The sequence below is a fragment of the Epinephelus fuscoguttatus genome, linkage group LG22 (genome assembly GCF_011397635.1).
Source record: "Epinephelus fuscoguttatus linkage group LG22, E.fuscoguttatus.final_Chr_v1".
Lineage (NCBI taxonomy): Eukaryota > Metazoa > Chordata > Actinopteri > Perciformes > Serranidae > Epinephelus > Epinephelus fuscoguttatus.
The window spans coordinates 1813490-1828097 of NC_064773.1; the positions used below are offsets into that span (position 1 = coordinate 1813490).

The 14608-nt window shown below is 43.0% G+C and overlaps 1 protein-coding gene across 1 annotated transcript in view; it reads right to left on the reverse strand.

Annotated features, from left to right (window-relative positions):
* Positions 1–14608, reverse strand: part of LOC125883246 (plexin-B2-like) — a 259257-nt gene that overhangs the window by 39607 nt on the left and 205042 nt on the right. The window contains exons 11-18 of the mRNA XM_049567498.1: positions 14381–14507; positions 5834–6002; positions 4130–4241; positions 3938–4049; positions 3584–3685; positions 3376–3471; positions 1077–1164; positions 683–846 (exon numbers count right to left, since the gene is read on the reverse strand). Of these exons, the coding sequence (XP_049423455.1) occupies positions 683–846; positions 1077–1164; positions 3376–3471; positions 3584–3685; positions 3938–4049; positions 4130–4241; positions 5834–6002; positions 14381–14507 (970 nt within the window). The remainder of the gene's footprint in view (positions 1–682; positions 847–1076; positions 1165–3375; positions 3472–3583; positions 3686–3937; positions 4050–4129; positions 4242–5833; positions 6003–14380; positions 14508–14608) is intronic.

Consider the following 14608-nt stretch of genomic DNA (forward strand, 5'->3'; position numbering starts at 1 on the left):
CTCACCCCTGCCCTTCAAACATCCTGAGTCCGTCATTGAGAGACAGAGAAAAACTGTGAGAGACCAGGCAGATGGAGGTGGCTTTAAAATGACTCCAACTCCTCCCTCTCATTCCCAAACTGTGGGTTTGTCAATCTGATCATACCAACAGAGAGATACACTCGTCCTGAACGCAGACATATAGTTTTTATGTTTGTGGAGTCAAAAATGTGATCTTGGTCACAAGTTGAAAATGTCTAGCTCACAGATGACAATTTCCCCACATTTGCTCGTGTTACTTTCAGAGGCACTACCACAATTCCTGTTGGATTCAGGTCAGGGGTGTCAGCGTGTGATTTGCAGATGCCGATGAGACGAACAAGCCAGTTTTGGTTTGATCTTTCTACGATATTCCTACGGGCCGCTGCGGCCATTTTAGTGTGTGTAGGTGGCGCTAGAGAGTCCATTTTGGCACTTTAGGGGTTAATTTTTTTCATTTTATCAAATTTTTCGCCAGTCCTCACGTGTGCCAATTTTGGTGCCTTTGGCTGAGGTCCCTAAAAATTAGGTCACAGTGATCTTGACCTTTGACCTTTGATGGTGACCATCAGACATGTTGTGAGACACACGAGGAAGAGTCCTGTTGATGAAGAGGTGACCCAGTGTCTGATACTGAGAGTGTGTTGTGTTGTTAATAACTCACGTCAGTGATTTGCGGGTCGGGGCACTGAGCCGGCTGTGGTGACGGGCAGAGCTCCCTGTAAACACAGCTGCGTGGCGCTGTGCACCAAACACACTGGTACTTAGAGTCAGCGTGTTTACACAGACTGCAGTCCTCTCTGCCCACGGAGCAGTTATACAGCACCACTGAGGAGGAAGAGGAGGAGGAAGAAGAGGAAGGTGGTTAATTCCAGAGTTAATTATCGTAATTCATTTCAAACTGGATTAGAAATGAGAGAAAGTCAAACAGTGTAAAAACTCTGCTTCACACCTCATCTTGATTTGTGTGTGTGTGTGTGTGTGTGTGTGTGTGTATGTGCGTGTGTGTGTGTGTGTGTGTGTGTGTGTGTGTGTGTGAGTGTGTGTGACACACCAACCTGTCAGCGTGCTGTCAATCTTCCTCTCGGTGTCTCTGTCTTTGATGTGGAACGATACGTTGACTTCCTGCTGCTTGTCGTAGGAAAACTACACACACACACACACACACACACACACACACACAGCGTGAGCTTCAGTATTAACAAACCTAAAGGACACATGGATCATAAACTTTAATATAATGTAAACACAAGATGTCAGAATCAGAATCAGTGACTGAAACAAAGAGAAGCGACTCACAGTTTAATTGACTCCAATTAACAGCTAATGACTCACTAATTATTCTAATCATCATTAATGACACACTCCCTGAGTGTGTTATAAACGCCTGGAAGCTTCAGATCACACACACACACACACACACACACACACACACACACAGCTCAGGGGAACATTTACACACACGGCTTCTTTAAATGGACTCAGCCAGTTTAATGTCGGAGCAGAGGCAGAAACAAACATCTACTGCCTCCTCTGATGCTTTCCTTATTTCAGACCAGAGTTATTTATATACTGTGAGATAACGTCTGTGTCGATGGGATTTAATTTTCAGCTCCTCTGTGTTCATATTTCTGCCCTTTGACTCGTCTTATTTAAATACTCACATGTTGCCTTTGAGACTTGTCCAGTTACATGTTTTAACGGTTAATATCAAACCTTCAGTGTGCAGGGTTTACTGTCAGAATATACCATCAGACTGATTTTTAACCCGTCTTTCCACCAAACACATTCGGTATAGTACTTTTGGAACCAAAACTAACCCGTCAGACCCTCGCTCCATTCAGCATTTCCACCACAGACAGTCCTCTTAAATGTTGTCAGTAGCATGTCCGTTAAAACATTTATATTTGTGTGCACAAACTGAACAGCTAACTAACGTTAACTCAAATGGGCAACAACCTGGTTTATACATCCAAAGAACAGAGAGAGAGAGTTACAGCACTTGAGAACACCACTTTATCCTGTTTAAACAATCCTCACAGCGTGGATTGATTTTTATAAAAACCCTTTTGATCCTTTTGATCTGAGGACTCTTACAGACTGAAGGAGTATGAATAATTTAGCCAACAACCTGTTTTACACATCCAAAAAACTTCTATAAAAATGAACTGTTTGGCAGCCAGACCAGCCCTCTAATTGAGACAGGCCAAGGGACTGGGCCTTTAAAGGTTTTACGGTAATATAACCAACTAGTCCATCCCCATTGGTAGCTTTGTCCCCTTCTACCTATGCCAGTCCTCAATGCCTATGTGCAGTTTCACATAGATTGACCACGTCAGTGAGTAGAAAAACATGGGACAGACAGAATGACTGACTGACAGAATGACACACTGACAGTTTCCGTGATTATGTACAGCATACCATACCATGACTTAGTCATACCAAACATTAGAAACAACACCAACATTGGTCCACAGGGGGAGCCACAGCGATCGGTGGCATTTTAGCCATTTTGAAGCATTTTTCTGTTGTTATAGCGCCACCCAGTTGCCAATTAGAGTTAAATTTCTCCAGTCACCTTGAGGCGTCCTGTTCTACATATCTACCAAGTTTAGTAAAAATCCATATGGCGGTTAGGCCTAGATAAGAAATGAGCTCTCTAGCACCCCCATTTTGTTTGATGGGGTCAATAATGGAGGGGTCCCCTCAGATTATGTGTGGTCATATGCCTACAAAGTTGCGTGGTGATGGGTGAAACCCTTGAGATGTTCTACACCTTTATGTGATGAGCCACGCCCTCCGCAATATTCATTGCCTTATAGAAGCTCAGTTTTAGGAAGTTTTCCAACTTTTGCCAAGAGGGAACTTTAGATATTGCTCCCTAGATTATGTTCACCCAGTTTCATGCAGATCGCTCAAACTTCCTAGGAAGAGATCCATTTGAAGTGTTTTTCAAAACATTCAAAATGGCGGAAAATCTATATAAGCGGAAGTTATGGGTTCTTGAGGCAAATGTGTTCCTCATGAGGAGAGGCATCTCTGTGCAAAGTTTCATGTCTCTACCACATACGGGGCATGAGATATGCCCATTCAAAGTTTGACATTTCAATGGGTTGCTATAGCGCCCCCCTTTGGCCAATTGATGTAATATTGCTTCATTGGCATCCTCCCATGACCCTCTACCACTGTGCCAAATTTCTCATGGATTGACCAAGTCAGTGAGGAGAAAAACATGGAACACACACACACACACACACACACACACACACACACAGGGTTTTCCCCATTATACAGTAAGATGTGTGTTTAAGAGACAAACTGGCATCAGCACGGTGTGATGTCAGAAAACTCTCTGACCTCATATCCTGGGAACCTGAAGTTGGATCCCTGCTCCTGTTGGACCGTCACCTCTGAGTCCTTCATCAGCTCCGTGCCGATGGAAAACCTCTTTCCCTGGAGACACACGGGGACGTCATTTACAAATATAAAACACAGTAGGTAGCTTATAATGATGATGATGATGATGATGATGATGATGATGATGCACAGGTGAGGCTGGTCTCACCATGTAGTTGTCCAGGTTCCTCCCCTGGAAGCTGATGGGGATTTGGAAACCCACGGGGATCAGGAGCGGCTGTGGAGACTCAAACTGAGGACAGCTGTCGGGCTGCGGGACAGGAAGTCAGAGCTCATTAGTAAAAATAACCATCATCATCTTCATCATCACACAGGAGGAAGAGGTGTGATGAGTTTAATAATCAGAACCAACACATTATAGTTCAGTCCAGCTCTTTAAACCATCAGACGATGGTTGTAGTTTTAATTAAATACTTTTACTAGAGAACTTCTTGCTCCACCGAACAGTACACACAGACACACACACACACACACACACACACACACACACACACACACACACCTGTTGTGGTTTGATGATGTGACTTCCTCCCGTCATGTCGTCGTTGTCGCTGCAGCTGTGATCCTGAGCGTTCCACTGACAGCCCCACTCACTGGTCACACACGCGATACACCTGAACAACACAACAACACACAAGGCTTACATGTGTGTTTGACTCGTGTGTGTGTGTGTGTGTGTGTGTGTGTGTCTTACGGTGTGTTCTGGTTCTTCCTGACTGTAGCAGCACAGTTGTAGAAGTGATACTCTCCACGCGTCACCAAGATGTTGTCGTTCACCAGAACCTTGACCGGGACGGACACGTAGTCTGGAGACACACACACACACACACACACACACACACACACACACACCAGTGAAAAGTGTTTAAATTCACATGTTCTGCAGCTAAATTATCAGATTTCTTGATGCTGTTTTGAGTAAAAATAAAACATGAGTCTTGTGAACAGTTTTCCAGCCTGACTGAAGGCCCAGTCAGTACATCTGTAAAACACCTTTCAACAACACGACAGCTGCCAGAGATTTACACAAGAAACAAGATATGAAAGACAACACACACACAGTGTTACACACAGTGTAATTAAATTTCAAAAGAGAAAAACAAAACAGATTTTAAATTAAACAGATTAAACAGGAGAATTAAAAACAAATGACTGCTCCTAAATTAAACACAAGGCAAACAGAAGAGTTTGAAGCCTTGATTTTATTTTATTTTATTCTACTGTATTTGATGTTGAGAGAGAGATAAAGACGGGAAGGGCAACGGAGACAGAGAGGATGACATGCAGCAAAGGGCCCTGGACCAGACTTGAACCTGGGCCACCGCAGTAAAGACGAAGGAACGCGCTCTGACCAGGATAAAAATGTCTGAAAAATATTATATTATTATTACTATATATTATTATTAAAAATCTCAAAATATTTTGATGTCAGAAAAAATGTTAATAAAATGTCAAAAAAAATTAATAAAATGTCCAAAAAAATGTGTAAATTGTAAAAAAAAAATAATGTGAAAAAAAACTGAAAATGTAAATGTAAAAAAAAATCAATAAAATGTCCCCAAAAAATTAATAAAATGTCAAAAAAAGTTAATCAAATTTTCAATTTTTTTTAATAATGTATCAAAAAAATAATAAAATGTCCAAAAATTAAAAAAATGTCCAAAAAATTTTGCAAAATGTAAAAAAATAATGTGAAAAATTTGATAAAATGTAAAATAATAATAATAAAATGTCCCCAAAAAATGTATAAAATGTCAAAAACAAGTTCATCAAATGTCCAATTTTTTTTTATAATGTATCAAAAAATTAATGTCTAAAAATATTTGTAAAATTAAAAAAAATCAATAAAATGTCAAAAAAGTTCATCAAATGTCCAAAAAAATTATTAATGCATAAAATAAATTAATAAAATGTCCAAAAAATTGAAAAAAATGTCCCAAAAAACTTGTAAAATGTAAGAAAAACAACAACATGAAAAAATGTATAAAATGTCAAAAAAAGTTCATCAAATTTTCCAAAAAAAATTAATAATGTATCAAAAAAATTAATAAAATGTCCCAAAAAAACATAATAAAATGTAAAAAAATAATTTAATAAACATGTCCCCAAAAAAATATGAAAACCTCCAGCTTCCAGGATTCCTCTGAGCCTTAATTTGAAAGAACTGAGACTTGGAGCAAACCTCGAGTTCAGAGGTGCAGATCAGGAATGTATTTTGTCCACAAACTCTTCAGACTTTAGAGCATTTTGAAATCAATTCTTTGTCACACAGTAAGCAGGAAGAACATGGTAATGCCGCCTGCAACATGCAACTCCAGAGTCAAATGAAACCAAGCATGACTCCACAGGAAACCTCCACATATTTAGAAACACTTCCTGTACAGTAAGAGACACCTACCCTGCTGGTCAGGAGTGGGCGGGATCTCCGAGGGGTCGGGCAGCGCACAGGTAACCTGCACCTGACCGTTGACTTCATTCACCACAGCTCCGCTGACAGAAGTGCCGAACTCACACTGCAGTCTGTCTGTGATGGTCAGTGCGGGGAGGGTCGGGATGTTGATGTCCACCTGCAGGAGAGTGAGGAAGAGGAGGGAGGTTAGAGGAGGAGGAAGACGAGTCACAGAGAGAAGAATGAGAATACAGACGTCGTTACTTTCAGCTCACACCTCGACTGGCTGCTGTCACATGAACTGAAAGTGTTTCCTGCGTCTGCGAGTGTGACACTGAGACACCGTCACTGAGACAAGAACAAGAATGATTTAATCTTTTTTATTATTATCAAGAAAATCCAAAACCAACAGCAGCTGTTTCCTGCTGACGAGTACTGAGTTAGATTTTACATTTTTATCACACTACATGTTATGGAGTCATGGCAGTGCCAAAATAAAGAATAAAAGAAAAAGATTAAAAGATTTTTTAATCTAAAATACTAAAAAAAATAAATGTGGATATACGCAGAGAATTTAATTAAAAAAAACTAAAACAATACATTAAAAAAATTGGAAAAAAGAAAATAAAAATATAAAGTGAATAAAAATATGAAAATCTACAGAGTAATAAATAAAATAATAATTTAGTAAACAATATATACAGAGGAAAAAATAACTAAATGCAAAAGATGGAAATATAAAGAGAAACAAATTAAATAATAAATAAGTTCCTCTTCATAATCCCACATGTATTTTCTTTTGGCTCTCCTTTGACTCCATATTTATCACACTACATGTTGCCTCACAGTGTTTCACCAATATATATTATAATTAAGCACATTTTTCAGGAGATTCGACCACTTAAAGATAAAAAAACAGACAGAAATATCTATTTCTGGCGACTTTTGTCGGATCAATTAAACAGCTGACAACGTGCTTCATCACACAGATGCAAATATCTTGTAAATCCAATAATGCCACAAAGCAGTCCGTCTTATTGAACACCGGCCACAACGACCTGAGACCATCACGGCTAACACGGGGAGGAGACGCTTTCTTTGGTGTATCTGGTTCCCTCACAATGAGCTGTTTATATCTACACAGGCAGCAGGTCCTCGTCTGCAGAGATCACCATGTTGCACCGCCATGTTTCTACAGTAGCCCAGAGTGGACAAACCACACACTGGCTCTAGATAGAGACATTCATGTTTTCATGTCGGCCACCATAGTAGACAAAACCTTTGTGACGAGCAGCGTCAGAGAAACGCTGGTTTGTAACATGAAGCATCTTGATTCAGAGTGTTTCCTGGTGTAACTCAGAGTGTGTGTGTGTGTGTGTGTGTGTGTGTGTGTGTGTGTGTGTGTGTGCAACAAAGAGATGTGTGTGTAAGTTAGAGAGAAGAAGTAAGAATTTAAATCCATCTGGCTGACCTTGATAAATTGTGCATACGCCTGTGTGTGTGTGTGTGTGTGTGTGTGTGTGTGTGCGCAGACGTGCAACCACGTATGTCATTTGTCCCTGTGTGTGTGTGTGTGTGTGTGTGTGTGTGTGTGCAGTAATAATTACTATTCATCTGTGCTGTGGAGGAATCAGCCTCCTCATTAGTCCTCGCTGACCTCACCCGTTTTAATTTCTCTGCTAAAGTTTTAATTCCAAACTTTCTGATCTGTGGAAACGGAGAGAAGCCCCTCAATGAATTCACCCGAGACTTCCTCCTCTTTTTAAGAATGTAAAGCTGCAGCAGGCAAAAGTAAAAGTATTTAAAGCCAAAATCCAAGCGTCTCATCAGATTAAAATCACAAACGAGGGGCTGCGCAGGAGGCGACGGTCCCAAACTCCCTAATTAAGATGCAGCAGATTCATCGGCGCTGCTGTTTGCTGAGGTCGACTTAAAGAGTCGTCTGCTGCCGGACTCCTCTCACCACAAACTGACCTCACTCTCAGAGGATTTACACATAATGGAGTCCAAATTAAAACACTCAGCACTGCCAGTGGACAAAGTTTCTGTGTTTGAGACTTCACAGCATCTGAAGCATGACTCATTAAAATCTCACTAAGATCAGATTTGAGGTCGACTCGAGTCAAACTCAGGTCACGAACTGAGGACTCGAGAACTGACTCGACTTCCTGAACACGTCACTGAACACCATCAGGACTCAGGCTCTGAGTATTTGGAGATAACTAATGCAGGTTACTGCTCTGATAATGTTTTTAGAGAAAGTCAGTGTTGTTGGTTTAATATTGAAAATGCTGCATCATCATTCATTTTCTGTATTAATCATGTGCTTATGATTGTGATGAATTGTGGGTGTCATGTTGTAATCATACAAAAAGTAACTGAACACAATAACTTTGGCTATTCTCACTTCCAACTTGTCAAATCCCGCCATTTTGTCAGTGCATCAATGCACAGAGGCACCTTTGCGGCTGTATGAAATGCACCGGACGCGTCGGTTTTAGAGACAGCTGACAACAACCCAACTCATCAAGTACCACAGTTTTGTCAGTGAGTTTGGTGTCAGGCACCGACACACAGAGGCACTTTACACAGCAGTAAGAAACGCACAAGGTGCATCAGTTTTGGAGTCAGCAGGCCACAACCCAAGTCCTCAAATACTGCCATGTTTCAGTAATCATGACATCAGACACTGACACACAGAGGTACATTTGTGGCGGTATGATACGCACGAGCACGTTGCTTTTGGGGGCAGCAGGCATCAACTCAACTTGTCAAATACTGCCGTTTTGTCAGTTGACATCAGCGTCAAACACGGACACACAGAGGCACTTTGCGGCGGTATGATATGCACCAGGTGCATCGGTTTCAGAGGCAGAGGGCTATGCTCTGGCTGGTTTCACTCATATCTCTCTGGCCGTACTCAGTTCATCCAGTTGAAATAATACACATCCCATCCATCCCCCCTCTCCTCCAGTGTTCCCCATGGCTCTGTCTTTGGCCCTATCCTATTTATTATTTACCTCCTCCCACATGGACTGATATTCCGTAAACATAATATCCATTGTCACTGTTACGCGGACGACACCCAGCTCTATGTTTCCTCCAAACCCATGTCCACCTTCCTGCCTCCTCCCTCTGTGCCTGCTTGCAGGAAATGGTTCTCCTCAAATTTCCTCAAACTCAACAGTGATCAAACTGAGAAGTCCTCATTGGCTCAAAGTCCACCCTCACCAAACATCCCAGTTTCACACTCACCATAGACAACTCCTCGGTTTCCTCCTCCCCTCAGGTTAAGAGTCTGGGTGTCGTCCTCGACAGCACCCTATCATTCCATACCCACATCAACAACACCATCCGATCCGCCTACTTCCACCTCCGCAACATCAACCGCCTCCGCCCTTCACTCACTCCCAACAGCGCCGCAATCCTGGTTCACTCTCTGGTCACTTCCCGCCTGGATTACTGCAATTCCCTTCTCTTTGGTCTCCCCCCAAAACTCTGCTGCCCGTATCATCACCAGAACACCATCCATCAGTCACATCACCCCCGTTCTACATCAGCTCCACTGGCTTCCCATCAAACACTGTATTAACTATAAAATCCTCCATACATTTAAGGCCATCCATAACTTCTCTGCCCTCCTACACATCAACACCCCCACCCGGTCTCTCAGGTCTGCCTCCTCCATCAGCCTGTCCAGCCCGTCTGTCCACCATGGGGTCCAGAGCCTTCAGCCGCTCTGCCCCTCGTCTCTGGAACTCCCTCCCCCCTGACATCAGGAACATTGACTCTATTTTAGCTTTCAAGTCCCACCTCAAAAGCTACCTGTTTAGGCAGGCGTATGAGTGTTAATGTTTCCTCTGTCTTCCTCTGTGCAAACTCTGCACTGTTTTTCTGTTGTGTTTAGATGTGTTTTAATTGTATTACCTGTTTGGTTTTTTTTTTATTGTTGTACGGCAACCTTGAGTGCTATGAGAGGCGCCTTATAAATAAAATTTATTATTATTATTATTATTATTACAACCCAACTTGTCAAATACCGCTGTTTTGTCAGTGAGTTTGGTTTCTGACACCAGGCACCTTTGTGGCGGTATGATACGCACTGAGCACGTTGGTTCTGGGGGCAGCAGGCAACAACTCATGTTGTCAAATACTGCTAATTTGTCAGTTGACATCAGCGTCAAACACGGACACACAGAGGCACCCTTTGCGGCAGTTTGATATGCACCAGGTGTGTCAGTTTTAGAGGCAGCAGGCAACAGTCCAAGTCGTCAAACATCAGTCTGCGACACACTGTAACACTGCCGGAAGCTGCCATGGTATAAAGAGTGACAAAGTGGAAGGGTCAAACAAACTCCAGACTTTCACCCAGGAGCTCACTGTTTGTTTGAATTTAAGGCCAAACCATGATGTTTGTTTAGTAAACCTAAGCGCCTAACCTAAACTTCATCCTAAAAACAAAGTATTTTACTTACATTGTAAGTTTATTTTGACAAGGACTGAGAGAAAACATATTTTGTGCGGTCACACTGACCCTGACCTTTGAACTTCGACCACCAAATTCTAATCAGTTTAGTCTTCAGTCCAGGTGGACGTTTGTGTTGAAGAAATTCCATTAAGGTGTTCTGGAGATATCCTGCTCACGAGGATGAGACAGATACCACAGTGACTATGACCACCAAAATCTAATCAGTTCATCGTTGAGTCCAAATGAACGTGTGCCAAATTTGACCTTTGTTGACCTCTTGGATATAAAATGTCATCATTTCATTATTTTATCCTGTTTGACTTTTGTGTGAAATATTGTCACAATGAGCAAATGAATTCTTGAGTTATGGCCAACAACATATTTTGTGAGGTCACACTGACCTTTGACTTCAAACCAACAAATTCCAATCAGCTAATTCTTGAGTCCAAGTGGACGTTTGTGCCCAATTTGCAAAAAATTCCTCTTGGTGTTCTTGAGATATTGCTGTCACAAGAATCCGAAGCATAATGTCTCAGCTATCGATGGCGCAGAGGCATTAAAAAGCCTTTCAAAGACAAATATTGATCATCATTAATTTGCTGATCGAGACTTGACACTTAAACTGGACCTAAGTTTGTCCCTGAGGACTGAATCCAGTTCAGTCTGAAGGAACCAGACATGACGTTAGAGACAAAGTCTTCACAGCCCAACTTTATAAAACTTCCTGCCTGTATTTGCATAGTGTTTATCATAACCTGACCTGATTGTAATTAACACGCAGCCATAATGTTGCCGTGTTTATCGTGTCTGATGAGGACGACTGTGAGAATTAAATGTTATAATCTCCATACACAACACATTCCTGTCAGCAGCTCAAGTTTCAGATAAACTTCCTAATGAATGAGTGCCGTGTGTCTGAGCTGAACGTGTGTGAAGTCTAACAGCAGTGGATTTATTCTGAGAGCAGAGAGGCATGATGGGAGGAAGGTCAGTCTTCAGTCTCTACATATTGAAGGACGACGCGTCTCTCTTTAAATCAGCTCTTTGATCAATTCCTCATTAATTCACAAAGTTCAGCCGTCAGCTTCAGACACAGCCGCGCAGCGCACCATCCTCTCAAAACAGCTGCTGCAGCGTTTTCATTCTGAATTTTAGAGTGTTACTGAAATCAGTTTGCTCATCGTTACTTTCATGCTGCCGGCTATGATCATTTCTTCTCCTCGAAATCATGAAGATAAGAGTTTTGTTCTTCTTTTCAGGAAGAGGGAGACGTTAAGCAAGAGAACTCTTCACTAAAACCTGTCGGACCAAATCATTTAAGGGTTTTTAGCTCTTCAGGTCACATGACCTCCTGACTACACCTGTTTAAAGAAACCATGTCTCTCCTCCATCAGTCAGATGGACCCATGATCGGGGGGCAATTTACCCTTTTGTCCACCAGCCAAACGGCGAGGTACTGCCCGAATTTAACCAGACACATAATAGCCATGTTTGTAAGTGAAAACAAATCCTACATATTTACTAACAACTGGCTGCTAAATGAATGTTTTATCCTGCCCAGTATATAGATTTGTGAACTGGTGCTGGAGATCTTTCTGGGGGGATTCTGATGTACCCAAAACTAAAGAAATCATAATCTTGGGTTGTGGGGACAGCAGGCTGAGCAAAATACTCCAGACACTCTCCAGCTCCTCCTGGAGGACCCCGAGGTGTTCCCAGACCAGATGAGATCTATAATCCCTCCAGTGTGTTCTGGGTCTGCCCCGGGGCCTCCTACCAGCTGGACCAGGAGGATCCTGATCAGATGTTGAACCACCTCAACATGAAGGAGCAGCGGCTCTACTCCGAGCTCCCTCTGGATCGCGGATACAAACTGCCAAAATAAGTTTCCAACTGAAAGTAATCAACCAAAAAACAAGTCAAGAAGAAAATGTGACTCTCTAATAAGCCTCTCATGCTTTTTGGTTGACAGTGAATGTTTTGGGAGACGAGGAGAGACCAGTGTCTGAAAACTCTGACCGCAGCTGACAGTATGAAACCCGACAAATTAGGAAGACACTTAGCATTATTACATCTCAAGCCTAGTTCACATTACACGATTGTCACAGCGATTTTGACGTCACAGAGGATCTTGAGAGCCACCTTGGGACGGAGGTGAGTCGGCAGATAGTCTGCCACAACGAGTCCTCGTGTGAACAAGCCTACGAGCAAGTCGCCCCCTCGTCTGCGACTGGGACTGGATATCTGGCATGCTAGAGAACTGGAGAAGTGTGACACGACTGACAAAGAGCATCAGCCAATGAGAGGCGGTATACGTCCCACGTCAGCACGCAGGAGGACGGAAGAAATGTGAGGAGGACAAGCCGCAGGGTTGCCAGGTCCGCTTATTAGCCACGACTCTAGGCTTGTTTCTGAAGTGGAGTTGCTTCTTTTGGGCTTGTTTCCATAGCCCTGGTTGCTTGTTTCTCTCCCAAGATCTGGCAACACTGACAAGCCGGCAAGCAACAACAACAATGGCGGCATCCACAGGATCACGGGGAGCGCGTTGTGTTTGGACCCAGGCCCTGGAGGCAGATCTGAATCAACATCGACTGGGAAGAATATCCACGCCTTTACGATGTGTCGTCTCCAAATTAAAAAACGTAGTTTGGTGACATCATCATGTTATCTGGGGCCCTGTCGGCGAGGGCTTGGTGGAGAAATCTTGTGGTGTGCACACACAGGTCGTAACGCATTTGGCGAGACTCCCTATGCAGAAACACACGTCGCCAAGTATGAACACTCAAAAGATTACGATAGTCTCCGCAATGGGTGAAAATCGTGTAATGTGAACTAGGCTTTAGACATGTCATAATGAGATCTTGAGCAAAACAACCACTGAATCCAGGAAGTTCTGGCCGGCTGACGTCAGAATGAAAAAGAAGAACAACAAAACAAAATGAACCGTGGTGGCACATGGCACAGGTCACACAGGAGATGACGACAGGAAGTAGGTATGACATGTAGAGTTCTTTTGTGCACTCGCATCAATGCAACATGAAAGAAAAAACTCAGCAGAAACACAAGCCTTGGTTTGGACCTTCAGGTGTGAAAAGGCTCTGTGTGTGTTTCTGTCTGATGCCTTGAAACTACCCGATGAGGGACGACTGAAGCATTTTCAATTGAGCTGAAATTAGAATTGACCGTTTACTGAACCCTACCCAGAAGAGTGATCGTCTGATCACGGCTTAGCAAACTCAGTAAGCTTTAGCCTTCTCCACATGCTGAAGAGGCGTTCATGGGACCATAGTAAAAGAGATGCTCTGTATATTAAGAGTTTGGATGAGGCACAGGAGCTGAAGTATCAGAAACAGATCGAACAGCTCTGAGTGAGCTGCAAACATCCACAGCCAACACGGTCAATAATGACAAACAGTGTTGTTGTTGTTGCTCATATGTGATTCACTGTATCGAGGCGTCATCAGCACTTTCTGTGCGAGACAATATTTCACTTTATAAGCTGAATCAGCCTGAAACCTTCAGAGCTGCGGTCAGGAACAACCGTCAGCACAAACAGAACTGATTCTATACAATAAACACCTGAGTCACATCCACACTGTGTAAATGAAAATGTCACTGAGCATCAGGCAGACTGTCACTGCTCTGAGACTCCTCTGAGGGGCCCTGAGGGGGCCACGCACCAGAGGGTAAGAACCTGAGCTCAGAAGGAAAAGGACTTGGCACCCTGGGTGTGTTGGTTGTTGACGTTCTGGGACGCCGTGTCAACTTCAGCCTGTTACATGCATTGTCTGTTTTCAAAATACACTTCTGTTTTCACAGGAAATGTACAGTTTGATACAGTCTCTTTCAAAATAAAAGCACTACGTCGGTACAACACCACCAACTGATGTTTTTTTCCTTCACCAACACACGTGTGGTTGGGTTTAGGAAAAAAGAACAGGGTTTGGCTTTACAATCTTACAGGAAGTGAACACCGGCCTCCTGGGTGACAGTCCGTGGTTGTTGGACCCATCTACCAGCTCTCCCACGAGCTCAACAGGAAGTGGATTGAGCTCAGAGAGAAATCCTACGTGTTCCTTGTCTCCTACCTGCTGAGTCTTCTTGCAGCTGAGGTTCGGCGGGTTGAAGGCCTTGATCTGAACACACTGCTGATTGGGCGACCACAGCCAGGTGTTCTCCTCCCTCCACCTGCTGCACTCCTTCTTCCTGGTGCACCTGTGAGTCGAGAAGATGGTGATCACGTCTAACTTCACCAGTGATGGAAAGCAACCAAGTACATGTACTCAACCGCTGTACTACAGAACAAATATGAGGTA